At 39.7% G+C, this 23,794-nt stretch overlaps 1 protein-coding gene, 1 long non-coding RNA gene and 1 other non-coding gene across 3 annotated transcripts; all 3 read left to right on the forward strand.

Moving 5' to 3' along the window:
• The first annotated feature begins 417 nt into the window (after window positions 1-417).
• Window positions 418-2,612, forward strand: LOC131316580 (uncharacterized). Its single transcript, XM_058345997.1, has 3 exons — window positions 418-831; window positions 1,525-1,750; window positions 2,061-2,612. The coding sequence occupies exons 1-3, from the start codon at window positions 559-561 to the stop codon at window positions 2,498-2,500; spliced, it is 939 nt and encodes a 312-aa protein (XP_058201980.1). The 5' UTR covers window positions 418-558; the 3' UTR covers window positions 2,501-2,612.
• An 11,702-nt stretch (window positions 2,613-14,314) lies between these two features.
• Window positions 14,315-14,422, forward strand: LOC131318249 (small nucleolar RNA snoR100). The gene has a single exon (XR_009197580.1). It is a non-coding gene; the product is annotated as a small nucleolar RNA snoR100 (small nucleolar RNA).
• Window positions 14,423-18,279: 3,857 nt separating this feature from the next.
• LOC131316024 (uncharacterized) lies at window positions 18,280-23,025 on the forward strand. Its single transcript, XR_009196974.1, has 2 exons — window positions 18,280-18,655; window positions 22,760-23,025. It is a non-coding gene; the product is annotated as an uncharacterized LOC131316024 (long non-coding RNA).
• The last annotated feature ends 769 nt before the right edge of the window (window positions 23,026-23,794 follow it).

Consider the following 23,794-nt stretch of genomic DNA (forward strand, 5'->3'; position numbering starts at 1 on the left):
ACTCAAAAAATGTTAGAGAAATTGAAAATTTTGGGCATAAGGCTTATCGTCACGCATTTCCAACTAAATCAATAGACCCCTTAAAGAATTAAATGCTTGTTTCAGGGAGGCAAATTACTACTTTGTTTGACATGTTTTGTCCATTCAATTTATTTTCTAGTTTTTCAAAATATAAGTCGAACAATCAATTGAGGAACCGCAAGAATGATCATTGTAAAGAGGTGCCTCATCTAAATGAAAATTTCTGGCTCGGCCGCTACCTCTACCACACATTGCTATGGCACTAAGAGAAAATGTATAGATTCCATCACAATGTGTGGTGGAAGAAGCCCCTAGGGCACTGAATAATTACTCGTTCTCACCACCTTATCAATTGGAGTACATAACTGCCATGTGGACTCCAGCTTTTACTACCCATGTGCGCGTCGGCTTGTGCGTCCACGCAGGTTCGCTTGGGTCCCGCTCACATCCAACTATGGGTATATAAATTAACCTCTTAAAAAACAAAGGTATGGTCCATTCCAAAAATAAAGCGGATTTGAAAGCTTAGTGTGTGTAATGGCCATGGCTGGAGCAACCGCGAAAATTCCGATGAGTGGCCGGCTTTTGATGTGTGAGAATTACAAATATGAGAGTTCCGGTGAGCCCGGAATGAACTTGTCGGACACTGTTTTTGAATTTTTCGATGAGAGTTACGCAGGGTCGCCGGAAAGTACTGACGGTCGTGATTACGGTGAAAATGAAGAAACTGATGAAGAGGAAGAGGAAGAAAGTAGTAGGAATGTTGAAGATGACAGGGGCTTCTGGGAAACTCAACACCAACTTCTTCACGTGAGTGGCAAGTCATTTTAATTCATACTGTATTAATCCCTGAAAAACTAAGAAGAGTTTTGGATTATTGTGATCATTTTGATCTTCTGTATGCCAAATTCATTAAGCACCACTGACTGCACATATATATATACGTTGGTTTCATCTTTCAAAATGGTTTTCAAAATACTTTAGGTCCCGTTTGGCTCTACCCTTTAAGCTTGGCTTATTACTTTTTGCTGAGTTAATTTTGAGTAAAAGTTTGTGAACAAGAGTTTTAAGCTAGTTTTTCAAAAAAAAAAGAGTTCCAAAATTTTTGACCATTTTTGCCTTGGGAAATGATGTTTGTTTGTTTTGCGTGTGCGCGCGGATATTTGGTGGTTCAGAGTAGCTCCAACCAGAGCTTTCAAATCAAACATGACACGACGGTTAATTTCAAAAGCTGGATGAAATAAGTTTTCTGCTCTTTAGACTTTTAAGATTGGTAAAAACCACATAGATAAACTTGCAATGGTCGCAGAACGATGTAAAATTTGCAATTCTAAAACTGAATCTTTTGATGAAAATGGTTACCTAAAATTACATAAGCCCTGTATTATATATTTTCCGTACAGATTTTTTAATTTCATAGTTAATGGAGCCAATAAGGTTTGGTTGGGAAGTGAAGTATCAGATTGGACCTAATTGATTTATCTATACTTGCCATTTTTACAGGACACCTTGTTTAGGAGTAGCTCTTTGGAATCAAGGATCCGAAGTGCTACGAAGGAAGCACTAAAAGAAGCGCAAATGGCCGGCAACTTGTGTGTTTGCCGGAGACCGGTTGCCGGTGGTTGCCGGAATTGCCTTATGAGAGTGATATGTGGCCACCTTAGGAATGCCGGTTTCAACAGTGCCATTTGCAAGTCTAAGTGGAGGAGTTCTCCGTATATCCCATCAGGTATCCAAACAGAGCCTTATATCCCTTCAAACAAATATATATTTGTGTTGTACTTGACGTATATCGCGAAGAATTAAATTAAACTGGACCTGTACTGAGAATTTAGTCCTAATTTTGATTTAACTCGTTGCTAAGGGACCATAGAACTGGTCCCCAAAGTGTAGTCGGGGTGCACGTAAACTGTTCTAATACTTTTAAGTTGTCAAAAAATTTGACACTGAGATTAGTTTGTGAATCAATTTCATTCGAAGAATACCCTTTCCTAGATGACACATTAGTTTTGCCTAACCTAAAATTTTCACTTCTTCAGGTGAACACACATTTTTAGATGTTGTGGACAATCCAAGTTCAAAGAAAGGAGAGATCAGAGTCATGATCGAGTTGAATTTTCACGCTGAATTCGAAATTTCAAGAGCAAGCGAAGAATACAAGCTACTGATCAAAAAGCTCCCAGAAGTATTTGTTGGAAAAGTGGAAAGGCTACAAAATCTGATCAAGATCCTGTGCTCTGCTGCCAAGAAGTGCATGAAAGAGAACAAAATGCACATGGGTCCTTGGAGGAAGCACAAGTACATGCAAGCCAAGTGGCTGAGCACCTCCTGTGAAAGGATGGCGGCTCAGCCTCTAGTGGCAGCAGCCGGATTTCCTGGCCGAACAGCCACCGCCGCCAAGCCGAGGGCATCGATGCTGACTGTAGATTTGATGGATAATATGCCCAACATGATTAGGACTGTAGTTGAAGTTGTGTGATTGTAGGTCTTGTCTTTTTGCCTTTTTGTCTTGTTATTTCGCTTGAGTAACTCAAATTGACCGAGGCATTTGGTGCAACAATTACGCGTTGGTCCTCTTGTGTTCTCTAAAAGGGTTGCCTAAGAGCAAGTTTACCGGTCACTAGCAAAAAATGCTAGTGAACAATGCACATTTTACATTTTACCTTCTCACATTCCAATCAACACTCTACCAATAGTATTTATTTTACCAATCCTTTATTAAAATAATGTATTTCTACTTTTGTCATCTATTTCTTTTTCGTCGCCTGAGATCTTAAAACTACAACACTGAATCACAGATCGGTGCCGGAATTTCACATAAACAAATCTTAGAGACGAATAGGCACAGATGAAACAAGGATATTCCAATCGAGCTTTAATTTTTGAAAGGGTAGGAATAGATCTTGTAATAAATACTGCGTTCATTATTGATTGGTCATCCAATTTCACTGTTCTTGGAAGATAAAAATGGGTTTCTTTCACATATCTTGAAACAAGAATAAGCACAAATATATCTTATAAAAAAAATTGGGTTCATCACTAATTGGGCATCAACAAACTGTGAGAGAGAGAGAGAGAGAGAGAGAGAGTGGGTGAATACAAATAAACAAATAAATGGCGGGTGTACAGTGCTGATCAGGTATTTGTAGCTAAGAACTGTAGCAAAATGTAAAATACATAAGGTTTACCGAAGCTACTGTAGTTGAGTTTTCTTCAATTTGGTTATGTAAAATGAATAATTTGCTCTTTCTGCTAACCTGATGTATGTGCTCTAACTACACTGGTATCTATCCTATATATTAAAGGGAAGAGGTAGGTATAAAGATATTGAGGGGACAAGACAGATAGACTTGATCAATTTGACTCAAATGCTTTTCTTTGGGTTCCAGAGCTACTCTTTCTGAATTTATTGGAGATTTTAAGCCAAACTTATGCATGTAATGTATAAATTTAACCGTTGTGTCGTGTCATATTGTGCATGTCATTCTTATTAAATAGGGAAATTTATAGAAATGGTCCTCATAGTTTCATCCGAATCTCATTTTTGTTTTCCAAGTATCAATTACAACTATTTTGACTTTCAAGTTTGGTTTTCGTACCAAATTGGTCCAATTGATAATGTCTGTCAGCCAAACTGAACGAAAAAAATCAGATTGATGGTAATTTGGACGTTGCAGTTCGTACCAAGTTGGTCCAATTGATAACGTTTGTCCTCAATCTGATTTTTTCCATCCAGTTTGGTTGACAGACGTTATCAATTGGACCAACTTAGTACGAAAACCAAACTTGAAGGTCAAAAGAGTTGCAATTGATACTTGGAGGATGAAAACGAGACTCGAGTGAAACTATGAGGACCATTTTTATAAATTTCCCTATTAAATATATGTGCCATGGGTTTGAGAACTCATAAGCATGAACAAAGGGAAAATATTCCATTAATTACTAAACCTATAGCTTGAGTTGTGATCATGGACGTGTGGAGGGCAATATAATGGGAAAGGAAACTGTAAATAAAACGATAGGATGCTGAGGGGATTTTTTTCTTCTTTTTATCAATATGGTGATGAATCAAAATTGTTTATTTTTAATTACTCGTGAATTTATGTTCCTCTTTAAACCCCTACAAATCATGTATTATTATACCATTAGGGCCGACCTCAGTTAAGACTCAAGAGGCCGCCACCTTTGACCATCTCAAATAAGTTAATTAAAGATAAAATTGAGGTCAGTATTATCTCAGTTAACAAACCTTAGAGTTTGATTAAGCTCCAATAGTGAGGTTTAGTTGAGGTTAAAGTCTGAAAATTTTGAGCCAAAATTGGTCTAGAACATAATTGTAGTAGTCCTTTTAACTACACATGGTAAGAGAGGGAACTGAAGGAAAAAAGAAGAAAAGGGGGCAGCATTCTTTCAATTATCACACTAACATTCATTTACACACTAAGATGGAGTTTCACTAATCTTTTTTTTGGGTAACTTTTTGGGGTTTTTTTAGTATTGTCTTTATTCAAATTTTTTTCACGTTTGTTAGTTTTGCGTCAAATTTTTGTGAACTATTGATTAATCTCGTTGAGACAAATTGAAAAAGTAATTTTTTTTACTTTTTCGATTTCTCTCATCAGGGAAAAGTAAAAATTTTATTCCTAAATTAACTTACAACTTTTTTTTTATAAACCCAACTATTTGGGTCCACAACCAATGCAAGACCTCTCTCTAACCCTAAAATTGGAGCATCTCTCCCTAACCCTAAAACAACTGTCATACTTTCTTTTCTCCGTCCCCCTTGGGTTTATATCCTCATTTGGGCGACAAGAGAGGAGGGACCAATTCCTGCCTTTAGATATGGTTTCCCTTTCCCCTTCTCCACCAAAACCGCTTGCCGTTTGTTGCCGCATCGCTTCTGGGTTTGCAGCCGCGTGATCGCCAGCGGCTTCTTAGGTCGCCGACTTGGGAGATTGATCGGTAGAGGGCTAGCCAGGAGAAGGGCTGCTCAATGACGGAGGAGAGTGTATTTTTTGCTTTATTTTGTTTTTGTCTGGATTTAGTCCGGTGGTTTGTTGGTCATGTACTTGGTACTAGTTTTATTTTCTGCGAACCTGATATCGCTAGGCGAGTTTGAAATAGGGCTGCACATATTGTGCTCTGATTGCCCTCTTTAATGGCTTGTCCGGTCTATGGACGCCCATTTGCCTCCATGGGGTTCTTTTTACATCCTAAAATATGCCACTCAATGAGAAAATTACACATGGTACCGAACAACATTTTGCCCAATCAGAACATGTCTCATCTCAACCCAAGATGTAGAGGATCAGAAAGTTTGATGATGATGTTATTTTAGTACTACACGGTATTGTTTCGATTGGAAACGACCTCGTTTGGACTTCAAACAAGGGTAAATAAGATGGTAATTGGGTTTAGCCATTGATTAACCATCAAACGATGATATTAAACTGCCCATTTCATGTAGGATATCAATCGTGGTTGTAGTGAATCGTTTGGATAGTCAATTCTATAGCACTAAACCATGTTGTGTGAAAACAGGAACCCCATAACCCAGAAAACAGCCATGATCAACATCAACAAACGTGGAAGGAGAAGAATTCTGAAAGACCAATTCAAGTAACCGTTTGAAGGCCCTCTCAACCGTTTTTTGGAGGGAAGGGTGAGCAATTCGATCAAAGACGTGGGTATTAATTGAGAACGTGGAGAATGAAGATCGATGGCAGACTCATTGTCTATAAATAGAAGAAGCAAGTGAAGAGAGAGCCCCCTGTAGACACCCCAATCTGACTTCCCGATCGTTTTACTTTCTTCTTCGGTTTCTTGATTCCCCGATGATGAATCAGGTCGAAAACAGTCTCGAGAACTTGGAATGGCTTGAGTTTGGCATGTGAGGAACCCATCCTTAGCCCTAAAACCCTTGAATCAGAACCTGGACCTTGGGTTTGATAGTTGCGCGACACACTAGGATCCTCGCGCGATGGTCCATTTGCCAGGTGGTGGTCAAAGTCAAAGCTTTGACCATTGACCCTCGCGGGATTGGCTGGACCCTCGCGCGATGCTCTCACTTCATCGCGCGATGGTCAACACCTGTCATTTTCACCCAGATTGCGTGGTGGTCAGGGGGCTACAGGCCTATGTGACCCCGTTTTTCTCGGCTGAACAACGTTCTGGGGGGCTCCCTTTGCACCACCTCACCCCCCATTATCCCATCACCTTTGCCACCCCACTTCTCCACCAAGCAATTGTAACCAGCATTGTTGGCTGGTTACAAGGCCTTGGCTAGCCACCAACCAACCCTTTCTTCTATAAATCCCCCCCCATGCTTCATTGCAAAGGGTTACCAAATTCTCTCTAAGAAAGAAGAAGCAAAGCTCAAGCACAAATATCCCATACCACACTCACTCCTACACTATCACCCTCTAAGCATCACCACCTCATTCAAGCCATCTCCAAGACACTCAAGCAAAGGTATAATATCTTTCTGCTCACTGTTCGAACCCCTGAGGGGGGCTGGCAGGGTCAAGGCTGGTAATCGATACCAGTTCTGGCCCTAAAGCTGGCAAGGTTTCAAGAGCCGTTACCTGGAACACCCTTGTGCGATGGTCCCATACACTCGCGCGACACTTCTGTCTGCGTGAGATTGGACCACGTGGGGAAGGGATCCTGGTCTTTAAGTTCATTGTTGTGTTCATAGTCTTTTTAAAGTCTTTTAAGGAGCTTTAGCTCCCTACTTTGCAAGTTTGCATGTTAAAAATTATTGTTTAGCTTAGTTTATAATTCCTCTTGGTTTGGAATGCTCTTGGGATGCTCTTGAATATGTCTCAGAGCCCTGAGTATGCAAAGCAATTCCTGGAAGTCCAGTCTGAACAATCGCGCGCCTGTATCACTCTGTCGCGCGATGGTTCTGGGTTTTCCAGGGACTGCCCTTGCATGAGCAGCTTGGCCTTGGCCTCTGTTTAGATACCCCCACTGTTTAGGGGTCGTGTTTTCACAATATTTCCATCTGCTTGTTGTAATATTGTTTACTTCCAAGTACTTATAAACTGCTTGGTTTGCACCTGGGTGAGCACTGGTCCTTCCAGAGCCCAGAAGGAGGTAAAATTCAAAACATTGGTAGAGCATCAACCTCGCGCGAGTGTATGGTTGTGTCGCGCGACGGTTTGCTTGCATGCAGATGAACTCATGCATGCAGGCTGGCTGTTTGTTCGTGCCAAAATCATACACAGCACTGTCTTGATGTATAATCGATGTTTTGAACTTTATTCCATTTATTACTTGTCATCTCATTAATCCATGCCATATCTATCACATCCTGCAAATTGTTACAGTTTTAATCCCCGATTAACTGTTCTCCTGCCCTAATTGGCTAAAAATTGATTAATCAAACAGAATCGCAAACAAACATCTTTCGCAAATGCCTAAGTAGAGACCGATCTCCGAATTGGGCGAGAGGGGTGCCATAAAATCCTTCCCCTCTCGTAACCTGGCTCCCGAACCCAGATATGGTTATGACGGACTGGTTCCTTAACTTTTTCGAATCAAACAGCGCGGCAAGTGCTTCGAAATACGGTTCCTTGGGTGTCGGACCTTCAAACCCGAGTGGCGACTCTGTATTTTGCGAGCGCTTGCTTCCCCGCTCACGCTCCCTCGACCCGGGCCCCCTGCGTTTTGGAATCCAAAAATTCCTCGGGCACGCATGCCCACACCCCCGACAAAATTTCATCATCTTACAACTCATACAAAATGATTGCTCCGAGATTTATCATAACTTAGGACTTAGATTAGATTAGTTTAGTAATTTGTAAGTTGAAGACTTATTTGCATGTAAGGCTTCTTTTGATTAAATTCAAGTTATCTTATTTCTTTTATTCTTCTTACCAAAGAGTAGTCGTTTATAAGTTCAATTTTGATTAAATTCAGTGCGCTTATATTTCTGTATTGTTCTTATAGAAATCTCAATAGTTTTATATATAAACTTACCTTTGATTAAATTCAGATTTGTTTATGTTCAATTATCTTTTTTGATTGAAGAGCGTCAATCCATTGTTTGATTGATACTTTAAGGAAAAATCCTCCTAGTTGAGGTAAGCGAACGGATAAGACAGTTGCCTAATTTAAATTAGTCGTTTTCAATCAATCTGAAAAGAATAATTTCTTTTCTGAAGTTAGTTCTTTTCTGGCACGCCTGCACATAATTATTTGCCATTAAATCGAGCTAATTTAGCCCAAACAGGTCCCTCTCTGTTGTGTAGGCATTTGTTTATGTTCAATTATCTTTTTTGATTGAAGAGCGTCAATCCATTGTTTGATTGATACTTTAAGGAAAAATCCTCCTAGTTGAGGTAAGCGAACGGATAAGACGGTTGCCTGATTTAAATTAGTCGTTTTCAATCAATCTGAAAAGAATAATTTCTTTTCTGAAGTTAGTTCTTTTTTGGCATGCCTGCACATAATTATTTGCCATTAAATCGAGCTAATTTAGCCCAAACAGGTCCCTCTCTGTTGTGTAGGCTTTCGCCTCACAATTGAATAGCTTTTCACATTTGGAAAAAAAATATCTGGGTCCCTTTTTTTTTTTTTACTTTTGTTTGATATATATATAACAACTCGGGAAAATTTCTGTTATATCCCTTCAACTTTAAGCAAAAATTGAATTTGGTCCTTCACCTTTTAATTTGGACAAATAAATACTTCCACTTTAGAATTGATTCCAATGTCAACCTTGATTGGATATCGTTAGTTTTTTGGACGGAAAATCGTCATGCGCCCAGCACATAACCATTTTTCAGGGGTAAATTTGCCATTCCTCTTCTCCCTCAAAACCCCAGTCTCTTTCTCTTCTCTCACCCACCCCTTCCTCCCTCTCATTCACCCACCCCTTCCTCCCTCTCATTCTCTGTCCATATTTGGCCATCCCTAACCCTCTTCCACCAAAAGCTCCAACCTGTAACCTTTCAAGTTTCAACCCATTTTGCATTACCACCAATACCCATATCAATATTGTGTTCCACTCCACCAAATTCCATTGAATTCGGTCCAATCCCACCAGACCAGTATTTCCCCAAAATCTTCCCCATTTTATGTCATACATATATACATATATATACACACACAAACAATACACACCATTTTTTTGTATATACATATACATCTTCATAAATATGTAAGTATATGATCTGGGTGTTAGAGTCGTGGTTCAAGGAGTAACTTGTATCGGAGTCGAAAATTTGCAATGAATCTAGTTCGATTGGCTTCATAAACGGAGGATTACTTTTCAAATCGACCATTCCTTCTTCGTTCGTCTCTTTGTTCCTGCCGATAGTTGTTCAACATCATTGTCGTGTTTTCGGCGGATTCGCTGGAGGAGGATCCCCGCCCACTGCTGCAACCGCCCTCTCCAATCATCGGCGGCCGAAAACCTGTACCTACTCACGAGAGAAACTATTGGGGGGTTGGAGATCTGCAGAGATGAGGAGATTTTTAACCCCTTTTTTTAATTCAAAAAATATCTTTTTCTGTATTTTGTTAATTTAAAAAACATTAATCGAACAAGAAACTGAAGAGATAAAGGAAGAAGAAGTGGTCTCAGCGCTGGGTAATCATTCTTGCAAATTTTTGGCAGCCGGCAATCGGAGGGGACGATTGTAGCGGTGGGCGTTGGTGTTGTCGTGGGTTGGGTTTTGGGAAGAAGATTCTAAAGTGGATGAGAGAGACAAACTATTAATGGAGGTTTTTCACGTGTTGAGTGGAAAGAGATATTACATCACTTCGGAGGGTGGAGTAATGGACCAATGGTTTCACAAAATAATTTCTAAAAGGTAAGAGGGAATGGGCATACATACCCCTCCCATTAGCTCGCGTGCAAGACACGTGTATTTTCCGTTCAAAAAACTAACGACATTCAACCAAGTATTGACATTGGAATCAATTCTAAAATGGACGTATTTATTTGTACAAATTAAAAGGGGAAAGAACAAATTGAATTTTTGCTTAAAGTCGAAGGGACATAACAAAATTTTTACCTAACAACTACCAAGCATATAAATTTAAAAGAAAGAAATATTAGTACCAAGAATATATTAATTAACCCAACAAATAAGCTAAACCTAACGGGGGAGAAAAGAAAAGGAGCCCCCTCTTGAATTTGAAAGCTCAACGTCTCTCTCTCTCTGGCGAGGAAATGAAGGGTCCTAGACTCCCAGAGGTTCTATGGAAGGCGTTCAAGAGGAGCGCTCGAACCCTAGCCCACACCATTATTTCCTTGATTCCACCACCACTGACGCCGTCGGAGGCAGCGTGCCGTTGCAAGGGGTGCGGACGGCGGATGCTGGGTTGTAGCGGCGACAGAGCGACGTCTTTCCTCTTCCGGCCAGAGAACCCGTCCGATTCAGTGCTTCGTTGTGGTATCCGACAATGCCCCTCCACTCTCTGCGTTTTATCCAGACAAAGAAGTTGGATCTCCCTACACGGTACACACAGTAAAAAAAAAGTCCTCTCTCTCTCTCTCTCTCTCTCTCTCTCTCTCTCTCGCAATGGCGAGGAAGCGAAGGATCGCGGAGGTTCTATGGAGGTTGTTCAACAACCGCGCTCGAACCCTATCCAACACCATTGTCTCTTTGATTCCACCGTCGTGCCGTTGCAATGGCGTGATTTTGCTAGAGTGCGTATGCCCTGGGTTGTAGCAGGGACGGAGCAACGTCCGGCCAGAGGACCCGTCCGACTATGGTAAGCCCTTGACAGTGCTTCGTACAATGCCCCTCCCCTCTCTGGCTCGCGTTTTATCCAGACCACCGCTGGTCACAACACGAGGTCTCTCCTAACCCTTCGATACATACTCTTCCCTCTTTATTTTTGGTTGTACACGACATGGCAAGTTTGGTTACGGGATAAGAGTTGTGGCGTTTAATTTGTTATCCTTTTAGATATTTAATTCCACTGTTGGTTTCACGATTTGACGAGGAGATATCGGGGTCGTACAGATCGCTAAAAGTTATATAAAAAACACATGAAATGTATAGCAATGTCAATACAATTTGGTCTCGAAAACACGGTTTAAAAATAACATACGTTGTTGTTTATGGTTTCTTTTTGCTATTATCGATAAATCGAGTGGATACAAGCTCCACGCTTGCTGTCACATTAAACTTTTCCCCCTCTTGTTGTGTCTAGTTTTTGTGATCTGTTGATTTAACCTTGACATGTTGGTTTACGATCCAACAGTTGAATTATATCCTTGAGGTTGTTGCATGTTTCAGTTTGCCTTTACATTGTCATTTGATGAATTTTGCCTAGAATATGTACCGGGTTGATATCCATTTTTGCTAACTTTTTACTGCGTTTTATGGTTTTAGATTGTTAAGAGGACTATTGAAATGATAATAAGCGCGCAGCCCTCGCCTTCTAATGTCTTATGCAGTGATTATGAGTCTATGACAATGGCAATGGTTTGGTTTTGATAATCATTTTGCCTCTCTAGACTTTTGCCATTTTCTATCCTATTTAGCAGTGTTATTTGGTTTTGTTTTGTCTTCTTGCTCAAGCGTTGTTTGGGGAAATCATGGGTCTGCAGCGTTAATTCCTTTCCACTTTCCAATACAAAGTCAATAGTAGAAGTACAAAAGTAGGTGTAATGTTTTCTCTCTCTTTCTACTTCCTCTGAGAGCACATAAGTGAGTGAGAGTGAGACAGAGACAGAAACTCCAACATCCTCCGAGCTACAAAATCATGGAAGGCACAGATGAAGCATTGTCACGGATGATCGACGAGATCTTCTCCAACGACGGTGATGAATCCCAGCATCACAGGCCGATCACTAGCAGCTAGCAACTCGATGTCGAGGCGTATGCGTCCCTCTACATAAACCGCATGAAGGTCGCTTGCCTCTTGTTCATTGCCGACCGCTGCGGCTTCGTTTCGATGAAGCTGGAGGCATTGTGGATGGCCTATGACGCGGCCAAGAAGGGCGAGGACACATAGTTGTTTCATCGTGTAGAAAATTGACGGTCGGTTGGGCTTCCATTAAAATTGGAAAAAGGCTTTCTCTTTCTCCTTTCTAATGATTCTTCCTCTCTCAATCTGTGTTTGGCAAATGAAGAGGGAGAAGGATAGAGAAATCACCCGAGAGAGAGCGATGAACGGATGAGAGAGAGGGAGACGGTGGTGGTCGGAGATGGTGATGGAGGGGAAAGAGATAGGTTGGAGAAATCTAAGGAGGAAGAGGAGAAGGAAGCCCTAAGGGGTGGGTGTGGTTCCGTACTTCTCCCTTCCACTCCGAAATACTCCATCCGTTTCAATTTGTGAGACCCTTTTGAGAAATCCAACTATTTAAGAAAGCCTCATCATTGCATTGACAGATTTTCTAATTTTCAATTTTGTCCTCAAGTAGATTTCAATTACTGTATGTTGTGCTGGATTTTAAATTGCCTTTGCAATTTCTACGAAGAGTCACATTGCCCAAGGAGAAGTCAATTTGGTTCTAGTATTATGGGCGCCAATTTTGCCTTTTCAAAATTGTCCTTTCACATCATTATTTAATGAGTATTTACATTTGGAGAAGAAAGAGCAAAATAGGAAAGTTCTAGCTTTTTTGGTGTTGACTTTTCAAATGGGACACTCATTTTGGAACATCCAAAAAAGGAAAGATGAACTCTCAAATTGGAATGGAGGGAGTACAAAGGAAGAACAGAGAAGAAGGCTGACAAGGCAATGGTTAAGAAGCACAGACACGGATACTACGATACGATATTGATACGCGCGGATATGTGATTTTTTCAAAAAGTAGGATACAATATGTTTGGAGATACGTTGAATGTAAAAGTAAATAAAAAATATATTATGAGAGAGAAGAAAGAGAGACGAGATACTTACATATATGTACATAGTTATATATACATAGTTATCTATATAGTTACTCGTTCCATCTCAAAAAGGATTACAATTTTTGAAACTCGTGTCATTTTTCATCGCTTATATATATCTTTCAATCTATAACGTTTTCATGAGTTTGAAAATTTTGTATAATAGAACAAATCGAGAATTATCAAACAAGATTCATATTGCATATTTTTTGAGATCCATATTGAAAGATATAAGGAGTTGAAATTGGCACGGATATCAAAAATTGACATTCAATTTGGGACGGATAGAGTAATATATACACACTTATATATACATATAGAGAGAGAGAGAGAGAGAAGATACTTATAGGTGAGAGGTGATTGATCGTCTTTTGCCTTTCTCCCTTTCTGCGTTTTCTAATTTTTGATGTCGGTGGGGAAAATGGATAGATAGCCCTAATTATAGTTTTAACCCATATATTTTAAGAAATAACATATTGACACCCGAGCGTATCCAAAACGTATCAAGATACCAAAAATTAATTTTAAAATCACGATACTTTGAAAAACATATCGGACATGTATCCGGAGCATATATAACTGAGTGTATGCATATGCGATACGTCATATGCGTATGATATGTGATCCGGAGGCCGAAATAGCGTATCCGTGCTTCATAGGGTAATAATGGACACTCTTTCTTTTTCTTTCACTTCTTTTCTGGTTTATGTTGAAAGGAGTAGAGTTATTTTGGAGGTTTAGTTAGGGTTGGTTTGTTTTATGTTTGCTTATATTCTTTGCATAATGCTTTGATTGAATTAGGAGATTAACTTTGTTTTAAATATTTGGTTTTGGCGAATTTTTAAAAAATAGCCCCTCCAATAGGGGCCTGGGGTAAACTATTGCGCTAAATTTTTATTTGGTTAATATGTAAGTTTTAGGTGGTATTGAAATATGAGTATGAGGTGTGTTTGGTTGGTTGGAAAATACACTTTTGTCGGATGTTAAAGTTGTCCTTCACACTTTTGTACATGGATTTGCATAGTTAGGTGAGATATGCTATTGGTACTGATATACTAGTACATACCCCGCGTACAAATCAGTTTCGAGCCCGTTTTGGGTCCCAAAAATATGATCCAAGCCGCTCATTTTGTTTGAAGTATTTTATTCAAGGTCTCTGCAAAAAATAAGCTAAATTGGATATCGGTAGAGGCGTTTACGATGCATCCAACTTTGTCTCAAAATTCAGGCTAGAATTCTGAAGCAAAGTTGGATGTATCGCAAACACTCGTAACGATATCCGGTTTAGCTGATTTTTTGCATAGACCCTAAATAAAATATTTTAAACAAAATGAGCGGATCGGATTATTTTTTTGGGACCCAAAACTGATCTGTACATGATGGTACAGATTTACCTTTATCATTTTTGTTTGCATACTAATGCTCTAAACTATCAATGAAGGAAGTATAGTAATGTGCGCATAAATTAATTTTGGTCTCTAGGTATGCCCTCTCTGATGCCATTTGGCTTTGATTTGGAGGCATGGTTCCGCAACAAAACAGGTATAAAGGGGCCATTGTTTCAGTGGTATTTTGTGAGCAGCCACTTTGTGCATATTGCCAAAGGTTACGTCTGTCTCCAATCCTTCCCCACCCATATCTCCAATAATTGGGGACTAAATGGGTTCTGCTGTGGTTGATTTTTGTTAGGTGAGCTTGCTTAGTTATCATTTGGTGGCCTTTAATTTTGCTATAATAAGGACATAAATATTTTTCCGTAAAGTCTAAAGGACATTCTGCCCAGGATTTACAAAAAAAATCCCTCCCAAGGTTGACCGGCGTTGACCAATGTTGACCAGCATTGAAAGTGTCTAAAACCCTAGGGTACCCTATGAAAGTGTCTAAACCGCTAAAATCCTATAATAGGAAAATGCACCTTAAAACCCTATGAAAGTGCCTAAAACCTTAGGGTACCCTACGAAAATGCAACAAGATCGAAAAACACGGAAAAAAAAACACGAAAAAAAGGCCCTTGTCTCATTTAAGACAATTTAAATGAAAAAAATATTTTTTGTATTAGCCAAACAAAGCCCTTGTCTCATTAATGACAATTTTGTTTTTTCACATACTCTAGACTCTAAAATATTTTTATTAATGGACTCTACATATCACAGAAATTTAGACTGAACTAAAGCTTCTATGGAGTTGTTTCATTTGAACTTTAGACTAATATGCTTTATCTTTTTTCGTTCTCTTTTTTTGAAAAGGGCCCTTGGTTAACTGTTGGCGCAAGTCTTATGTGTCTTACAATCATTAGGGTACCTACATAGGCAGATGCTAGGGATTGGCGCTACCAAGGACAATGAAAAATAAAACCAAGATAGGGAGATGAGATTCACAGTTGAATGCACAAAGCCACTTCAAATTTGAATAGCCTGTTGTTTGCTTATATTCCTGCATTATAGTGTTTTGTAAGTAAATGTTGTCTTTAGTTAAGAAGCTCATGTCTACCAATCGGGGTAACTAAGTTCAAACCAAAGACCCACACTTTTGGCTTTAGCTTTTGGGAAGAGGTTTTTTTTTCCCCACTAACAACAAAAGCCTAGTATTCAAAACAGTGTTTGCATTTTAAATTTTATTGTCTTGCATACATTAGTGGTATACATTATAGACTCGAAGCTGGATAATAGCTTGAGCTAACAATATATGTGCTTTCAAGCATGCTCTTTGTAAATATTGTAGGGCATAAATACTCGTTAGGTGATATTGATCTCTGTAAACATCTGGTGTTTGGTGATATTGATCCCTGCCTCTTGTGTTTTTTGGACTCTTTGCTTGGGTGAATAAAAATTTCTATATTAGTCAATTCATCCATTATGAAGAGTTATGGTTCAGAGTTCAACAAGTGGAGTAGCAGGATATTAGGAATTTTAAATTCGTATTACTACCCAAATGTTGGTAAAAGAATTATGAGAAATAAACTCTTAGAGAAGTTAGCTGTCCAATTTTGAATTTGGAATAAGCCAAATTTGAATTTTGAGAAGCTTTTGATCATTTTATTAGACTAGTAAAAGTGCACGCAGAGGTCTTCCAACTAAAAAGATTCTCGCTTAAAGAAGAAAAAAGTATGCTTTTTAATTATGATTGTACGTATATGCTGTGATAACCATCAACAGACACCATGTACCCTACATAGTCTATGCACCCAATTACTTACGTCAATAGGAAATTTGAATTGGATTGATCTTAATAGTCTTGTGTCCTTAATCTAGACGATTGATCATTTCTCATTTCTTGTGAGAGAGATCCAGATGATCTACATAGAGCCATGTCACAAAATTTCTTAAATTCTTTGTGATTAACTATTTAAAATGACGTGTGACTGATGTTAATTATCTCAATAAAGCAAATAACTAGTGTTAAATGCATGATCATATCCCATGAAGTAATTCAATGATCCGTTGCTCCAGGTGTGTCGACTGAAGGGTTTCCAGCCAGCACAGGAAAACAAATCATTCGAAGGACATGAAGTTAAATATATGCTTGAACAGCATTCACAAGCTTTGTCAAAGGACGCAGCAACCAATCAAATGATAATTGTAATCCCCAACAGAATGAAGGTATTAATCTTCGCACAAAGCACCTTTAAATTTTAGCACCTTCAAATGAATAATTGTTAGACAAATGGGTCGGTTCGGACCGAACCCAATCCAAATGGGTCGTCTACATGGGTTATGTGATTGAGTTGGTTAGAAGGATGAGACAGACTCCTAATCTCAATCTGTTAGGAGAGTTCAAAGATAATAGATTGATGAGCACCCAATATTGTAGATATTTGGTGTGACTAGTCCGGTTTTATGTTGCTTTAACTTGCGTTTGTTTAGCTTTTATAACGATATTGCACGTAAAGTGTGTTTTTTGTGTTTTCAGGTAAACCGTGCAAATAAGGCGCGTTTGAACACCAAGGAATGCTCTGGATGCTTCCAAGTACCCGAAGACCCTGTCGGCCCCTTAAATCTGTCTAAGTATGGAAAAATGACTTTCAGGAAAAGTATCGATTCTCGAGATTAAAAATGGCAGTAATTGATCCTTGAATTTTTCTAAGAGTAACTACAAAGTTACAAGGTTTTATTTGAAGAGCAAGATCATGTTTTGAGTCATTTTCTCTTGCGAAAAATGTGCAATTTTCCATTTTACACTAAAAGTGGGGGGTTGACATTTTGATTTAATTGGAATCTTCAAATTCTGGTAATGTCATTGTTTTCAAATAGGGGGTACTTTCTTATTTTCATTAAATAAATTAAAGAAAAGAAAAGGTAAAAGAAAGGTTTAAAATGTAGTCTTTACTTAACTTTAGAGAATGAAAATAAGATGTTGTGGAGCTCCGGGGCCGTCGGGTGCCAAGTCTTGGAGGCTGGCCTGAAGACTGGAGATAAGCTCTCCGTATCGATACAGCCTTAAGCTGTATCGATACGCGTTTGCTTAGTGGGAAGACAGGTTTTGTTGTATCGATACAGCCTTAATCCGTATCGATACGGCCTTAATCCGTATCGATACAGGATCATTACGGAGAAATGACCCTTTTCAACTTAGCAGCGTGGTATCGATACTTTGCGTAATCCGTATCGATACTACAAGCTTTCGGCCAGATATTTGCTGCTTTGTGGACTTTCCATTTATGGAATAGTTGCTACTTATAGTATGTTTATAGGATGTTTGTTGCGAGAGAAGTTGAGTTGTATAAATACTCTTCTCTCCCACTTTATCTCATATCTACTTTATGTTCTAGGTTAGTTTTCTCTTTAGTGTTTCTTCCATTAATGTTCTTTTAAGCTTTTCAAGAGTAATTTTCATAGAACTCAAGTAAGTTTTTTCTCATTTGTTAATTTCTCGTTAATTAAAGTTGTTCGTACGACTTGGATCCTTTATAATATCAAGTTTGTTTTCGTTTTTATCGGTTAAAAATCATGTCTCGTTTTTATGCTTTCTTTTATGCTTTAGCTATGTGTGAGTAGTCAATAGACCAAGTCTCGGGGTAATCTTTCCCGAGTACTTAGGTGGTTACTTAGTTCTCAAGTCCTCGAGCTTAAAATCATGATTTTCGGAATAGAGCTTAACTTGCATCTTTGGTCTAAACAAAGGGTGTTAACTCCTTGGTAAGATGTTTAGCCAAGCGGTCTTGGCAAAAAGCTTACCGAGGGCTCGTGGCCTCCTATGTGTTCGACAAATATTAAAAATAAGTTGGTTCGTCTCCGTTTAATCACATCTTTCGTTAAACGAAGTCATTAAAGCTAAATTCTCCGGGCGTGAGCACGCAGTCGTGACTTTCGCCTGAGTTATAATCGAGAACCGGTATGTAGAGACCCGTAATTTCATCATTTAATTTTTGGTATTTATAATGCAATTGGTCTCTATATATATATGAATTTAAGTTTTGAACAAAATGTTGTTAATGTGTAAGGGTGTATGAGTTGGGGGTTATAATGTGATATTTGTTGAATAGAGGGGTGTTAGTGCATTAGGGCTATATCTATCAACACACACCAAGAGAACACTTCACTTTCCCCTTTTCTTTTTTAACGCCAGCTCTCTCTCCCTCCTCTCCCTTTCTCTCGGTCTCCTCTCTCTCACTCCCTCAACCAAATTCTTGCTACTCCACCATCAATCCTTGAAAACCCACGCACATCTCTTCATCCTCGGCCCTCGGATCGCGTGGGAAGAGCTCGGTGGAGGCATATTTCGGATTTGGAGGCTAGGGTTTGGTTTGAGCTCAAAGCTTGGTCTTGATACTTGAGGTAGGGATCTCCAGCCTTTTTTATATGTGTTAAGTGTTGGTTTGATGTGCAAGGATTAAGTTTGATTATCTATTTTGAGTCTTGAATAAATCTAGTGAATGCTGAAAATTTCGTGGGTTCTGGTAATCTGTCATTTTGGGGCTCTTCTGCTAGGAATCAATTTTTGGTGTCTTCATAACTGTTAAAGTGCGTTTCAATACGAACATTTCGGTACCAAGATCATGCAAAACCGATAATCACACAATTAGTTATGGATTTTTGAATACTGGTTGTTTGCTGGATGTGCGAATCTGTGCGTGGCTGTCTTCTTTTAACTTTCTGGGCATGATGAACATTTTGGGTGGCTTTGGGTCATTTACAGGAGTTGCATATTTAAGTTAAGAAGAGATTGGCGTTGGAATCAAGTAATTTGGTTAAGTATACGATTTTTGGTAAATTTCTAAAGCAGGGTTGGTTGACAGGTGCGAAAATGGTTGCGAATCGGTTTTACTTTTGATTGTTGGGTTAACCTCCTCTCGTTTCTGAACCTGGAATTTTTATTGACTGTAGGGCTTGTAGTGGTGCAACTTTTGGCATTGGTTTCAATATTTTTGGGTTTAAGATGAAGGAGTTATGATTTTTCAATCAATTTTACTTGTTCCCGCGTAGAATCTGACAGCACCAGCGGACTTTGATAAAATGGCCATAACTCCTAGCTCGGGACTTGAAATGACGCACCGTTTGTTTTGTTAGAAACTAGACACATAGAGCTTTCCAACGATACATGCCATGCATCATGGGTATGTCCGAGCGATAACAGATTTGCATCCAAAGTTGACCCAAATTTTGCCTTTGCACCAGTTTCATGGTTACGTGGAGCCATAATCATAAGGCCGTAGCAAGGCTACCCGAACTCCGTTTCTTTTTGATGTATGACCTTCGGATCGAAGAAGAAGAAGCCTACTTTTCAATGGTTTAAATGTCGTTCTTAAATTTATGTTATTTGATCGGATATAGTCAGAACTTCAAGTGTGAATGATTAATTTCACCTATTGGATATGTGGGGATATGATGAGTTGATCTAGATGATTAATTATTGGGATATGAGAACTAGTGAGCATAAGGGTTAAAATACTTGTAAACGATTGGAATAGAAAATGGATTAGATGGATGATACGATCGATGATAAATTAAGTTGTAGAATGTTTGATGCGATGTGTAAATTATTCAATGTCTTTCCATGAGATTGAGTCTTTGGGCTTGCGGGATACTTGCAGTGAGTTAAACAGGATTTGGTGAATCACTTGGCATGAGTGCATGGTTGTTAAGCATTGATGGGTACCACAAAGATGAGGATCTTTATAAGTATTTGCAAATTAGACTCTTAATGGAGATGTCACAAAGGGGGTCCATTAGGTGGTAATATGAGATGTGAAATAAAAGGATTTTAGTGGACGCACGGGGGTCCTAAAAGCCCGGAATTGGATCAAAAGGATTTTAGTGGACGCACGGGGTCCTAAAAGCCCGGAATTGAATAAAAAGATTTTAGTGGACGCACGGGGGTCCTAAAAGCCCGGAATTGAATCAAAAGGATTTTAGTGGACGCACGGGGGTCCTTAAAGCCCGGAATTGAAGAAAAGGATTTTAGTAGACGCACGGGGGTCCTAAAAGCCCGGAATTGGATCAAAAGGATTTTAGTGGACGCATGAGGGTCCTAAAAGCCCGGAATCGAACAAAAGGATTTTAGTGGACGCACGGGGGTCCTAAAAGCCCGGAATTGGATCAAAAGGATTTTAGTGGACGCACGGGGGTCCTAAAAGCCTGGAATTGGATTAAAAGGATTTTAGTGGACGCACGGGGGTCCTAAAAGCCCGGAATTGAATCAAAAGGATTTTAGTGGACGCACGGGGGTCCTTAAAGCCCGGAATTGAATAAAAGGATTTTAGTGGACGCGCGGGGGTCCTAAAAGCCCGGAATTGGATCAAAAGGATTTTAGTGGACGCCCGGGGGTCCTAAAAGCCCGGAATTGAATCAAAAGGATTTTAGTGGATGCACGGGGGTCCTTAAAGCCCGGAATTGAATAAAAGGATTTTAGTGGACGCACGGGGGTCCTAAAAGCCCGGAATTGGATCAAAAGGATTTTAGTGGACGCACGGGGACGCACGGGGGTCCTAAAAGCCCGGAATTGCATCAAAAGGATTTTAGTGGACGCACGGGGGTCCTAAAAGCCCGGAATTGGATCAAAAGGATTTTAGTGGACGCCCGGGGGTCCTAAAAGCCCGGAATTGAATCAAAAGGATTTTAGTGCACGCACGGGGTCCTAAAAGCCCGGAATTGAATAAAAAGATTTTAGTGGACGCACGGGGGTCCTAAAAGCCCGGAATTGAATCAAAAGGATTTTAGTGGACGCACGGGGGTCCTTAAAGCCCGGAATTGAAGAAAAGGATTTTAGTAGACGCACGGGGGTCCTAAAAGCCCGGAATTGGATCAAAAGGATTTTAGTGGACGCATGAGGGTCCTAAAAGCCCGGAATCGAACAAAAGGATTTTAGTGGACGCACGGGGGTCCTAAAAGCCCGGAATTGGATCAAAAGGATTTTAGTGGACGCATGAGGGTCCTAAAAGCCCGGAATCGAACAAAAGGATTTTAGTGGACGCACGGGGGTCCTAAAAGCCCGGAATTGGATCAAAAGGATTTTAGTGGACGCACGGGGGTCCTAAAAGCCTGGAATTGGATTAAAAGGATTTTAGTGGACGCACGGGGGTCCTAAAAGCCCGGAATTGAATCAAAAGGATTTTAGTGGACGCACGGGGGTCCTTAAAGCCCGGAATTGAATAAAAGGATTTTAGTGGACGCGCGGGGGTCCTAAAAGCCCGGAATTGGATCAAAAGGATTTTAGTGGACGCCCGGGGGTCCTAAAAGCCCGGAATTGAATCAAAAGGATTTTAGTGGATGCACGGGGGTCCTTAAAGCCCGGAATTGAATAAAAGGATTTTAGTGGACGCACGGGGGTCCTAAAAGCCCGGAATTGGATCAAAAGGATTTTAGTGGACGCACGGGGACGCACGGGGGTCCTAAAAGCCCGGAATTGCATCAAAAGGATTTTAGTGGACGCACGGGGGTCCTTAAAGCCCGGAATTGAATCAAAGGATTTTAGTGGACGCACAGGGGTCCTTAAAGACCGGAATTGAATCAAAGGATTTTAGTGGACGCACGGGGGTCCTAAAAGCCCGGAATTTAATCAAAAGGATTTTAGTGGACGCACGGGGTCCCTAATGCCCGGAAGTGCACAAGAAAGCCACGGATCCACCGAAAGGTGTGATGCCGGAATTAACATAGGACGCACAGGATCCTTAATGCCCGGAAATGAAATCGAAACATGTGACAGTGAAAACGGAGAATCTTCATAGTATTTAGCATCTTACTAAGATTGAAATGTCAGTTTGAGTTGGTAACTTGGATTGTCCAGTATGTCAATACATGTTTTATATTCCTTCTTTTAGACCTCCAAATCATTGTGACTTGTTTTCCTAATATGTGGTGGTCAACTTGTTTTGTGTGAATACATATTTGGTACCTTGTGGGGCTATGCATTGCGAGAGTTTCATAAAAGAAATCTTATTGTGAAAGAGATTTTTACTAGATGTTAAACTTGAGATTTGAAGATTGATTTGGGGTTGACGGGTGAGTTTCCTTGTTGTTGAGGTGCAATATTGTTTGACTTGTCATTGCTTACCTTATGTTCTAACTCTACATGCCTAGCGCGTATATTTTGGGGTGAGGTTGGCTAGTTGTATGAGAAAAGAAAGTGAAAACATTTCGTTAAGGAACTAAGATTAATCTTTAGGTCATTGAAATGGAAATGAAAAAGTAAGGATCGATTTGGATAATGCCGTAACGGTAAGCTGAGATTTTTAAGAATATTGGTGTGTGTGGGTGAGAGTGTTGGTGTTTGAGAAATGGAGTTAAATATTTTTCAGCGTGAGTATGACATTTTGAGTTTCACTTTTGACAAAACAAGTATGCTTTTGGAAAATGTTTTCCCTTGTGATCTGTCTTTACTTCTGCATGTAATTTAGGTATGGATATCTCTACGAGCTAGTGTAGCTCACCCTATCCTTTCAGGTACTCGCCATGTCACTTAGCTTGGATTGCATGGAGTGCACATTGAGACGTCTCTTGAGAGCTTCATTGGTATCATAAAGGAAGTGTTTATCATCTAGTCTAATTCATGTTGTGTACTTTACTCGCAATGGAAAGTTGTACCTTTTGATTAGAATATATGTAAAGCTATGTGTAAATTCCTCTCATTGATCATTATGGAACTCATTAAATTGTAAACGTTTGGGAGACTTTATATAAAAAATAAATAAAAAAAAATTTAGAGAGAAGAAGAAGAGACTTTGATTCTTTATTTGGATTGGCATGACAGTTAAGGGTAAATATAGTTTGAGAGGAAGACTTTTGTTGTGGAAAATATATTATTATTTTAGCTGAAAATCGAGGGCGTGACACGGTAACGGCTTAAGTCAAGAGTTAGACGATCCCTAGACTTGCCTCTTTTAGTTTATTAAGCTCTTATCTAATCTGTTACTTTAGCCTTTTCACCTTTCAAAGCAAAACTAAGTTGGTCGTCTTAAACGCCACAAACCACCTTATAAAACCTACAATCCGATTAAGTTATATTCAAATTCTCTGTGGGTACGATCCCAGTCTTACCGGTTTATTATGCTATCGACGACCTAGTCCTACGCTTGGGATTTTTCTCAACCTTATTTGAAGGCGAGGTTTGAAGGTTAAACATTTTTGGCGCCGTTGCCAGGGAATCTTAATATAGCTTATTTGGAGGTTCGACAAACCACTATAAGTACTCCGTTTATTTTTTTGTTTGTGTAATTTGAACTCGACTTAGTGGATACCTCTAACCGAGCCACCAATTCAACTTGAGGTGTAACGAAGCTAGATTGAGCATCAATTGCCTTTTCTTTTATTGTCTATATAACGTGGTGGTGACATAACCCCACGGAACTGTTTTGAGAAAAGAGGTGGTGGCATAGCCCCTCTAGCCTGTTTATTTTATGTCTTATCTATCTAATAGAATGGCGGTGGCAAATTGGGAAACACCCCACAAGACTTTGCGGGAATACCTTTGTCCCAATC

The sequence above is a fragment of the Rhododendron vialii genome, chromosome 2a (assembly GCF_030253575.1).
Source record: "Rhododendron vialii isolate Sample 1 chromosome 2a, ASM3025357v1".
NCBI lineage: Eukaryota > Viridiplantae > Streptophyta > Magnoliopsida > Ericales > Ericaceae > Rhododendron > Rhododendron vialii.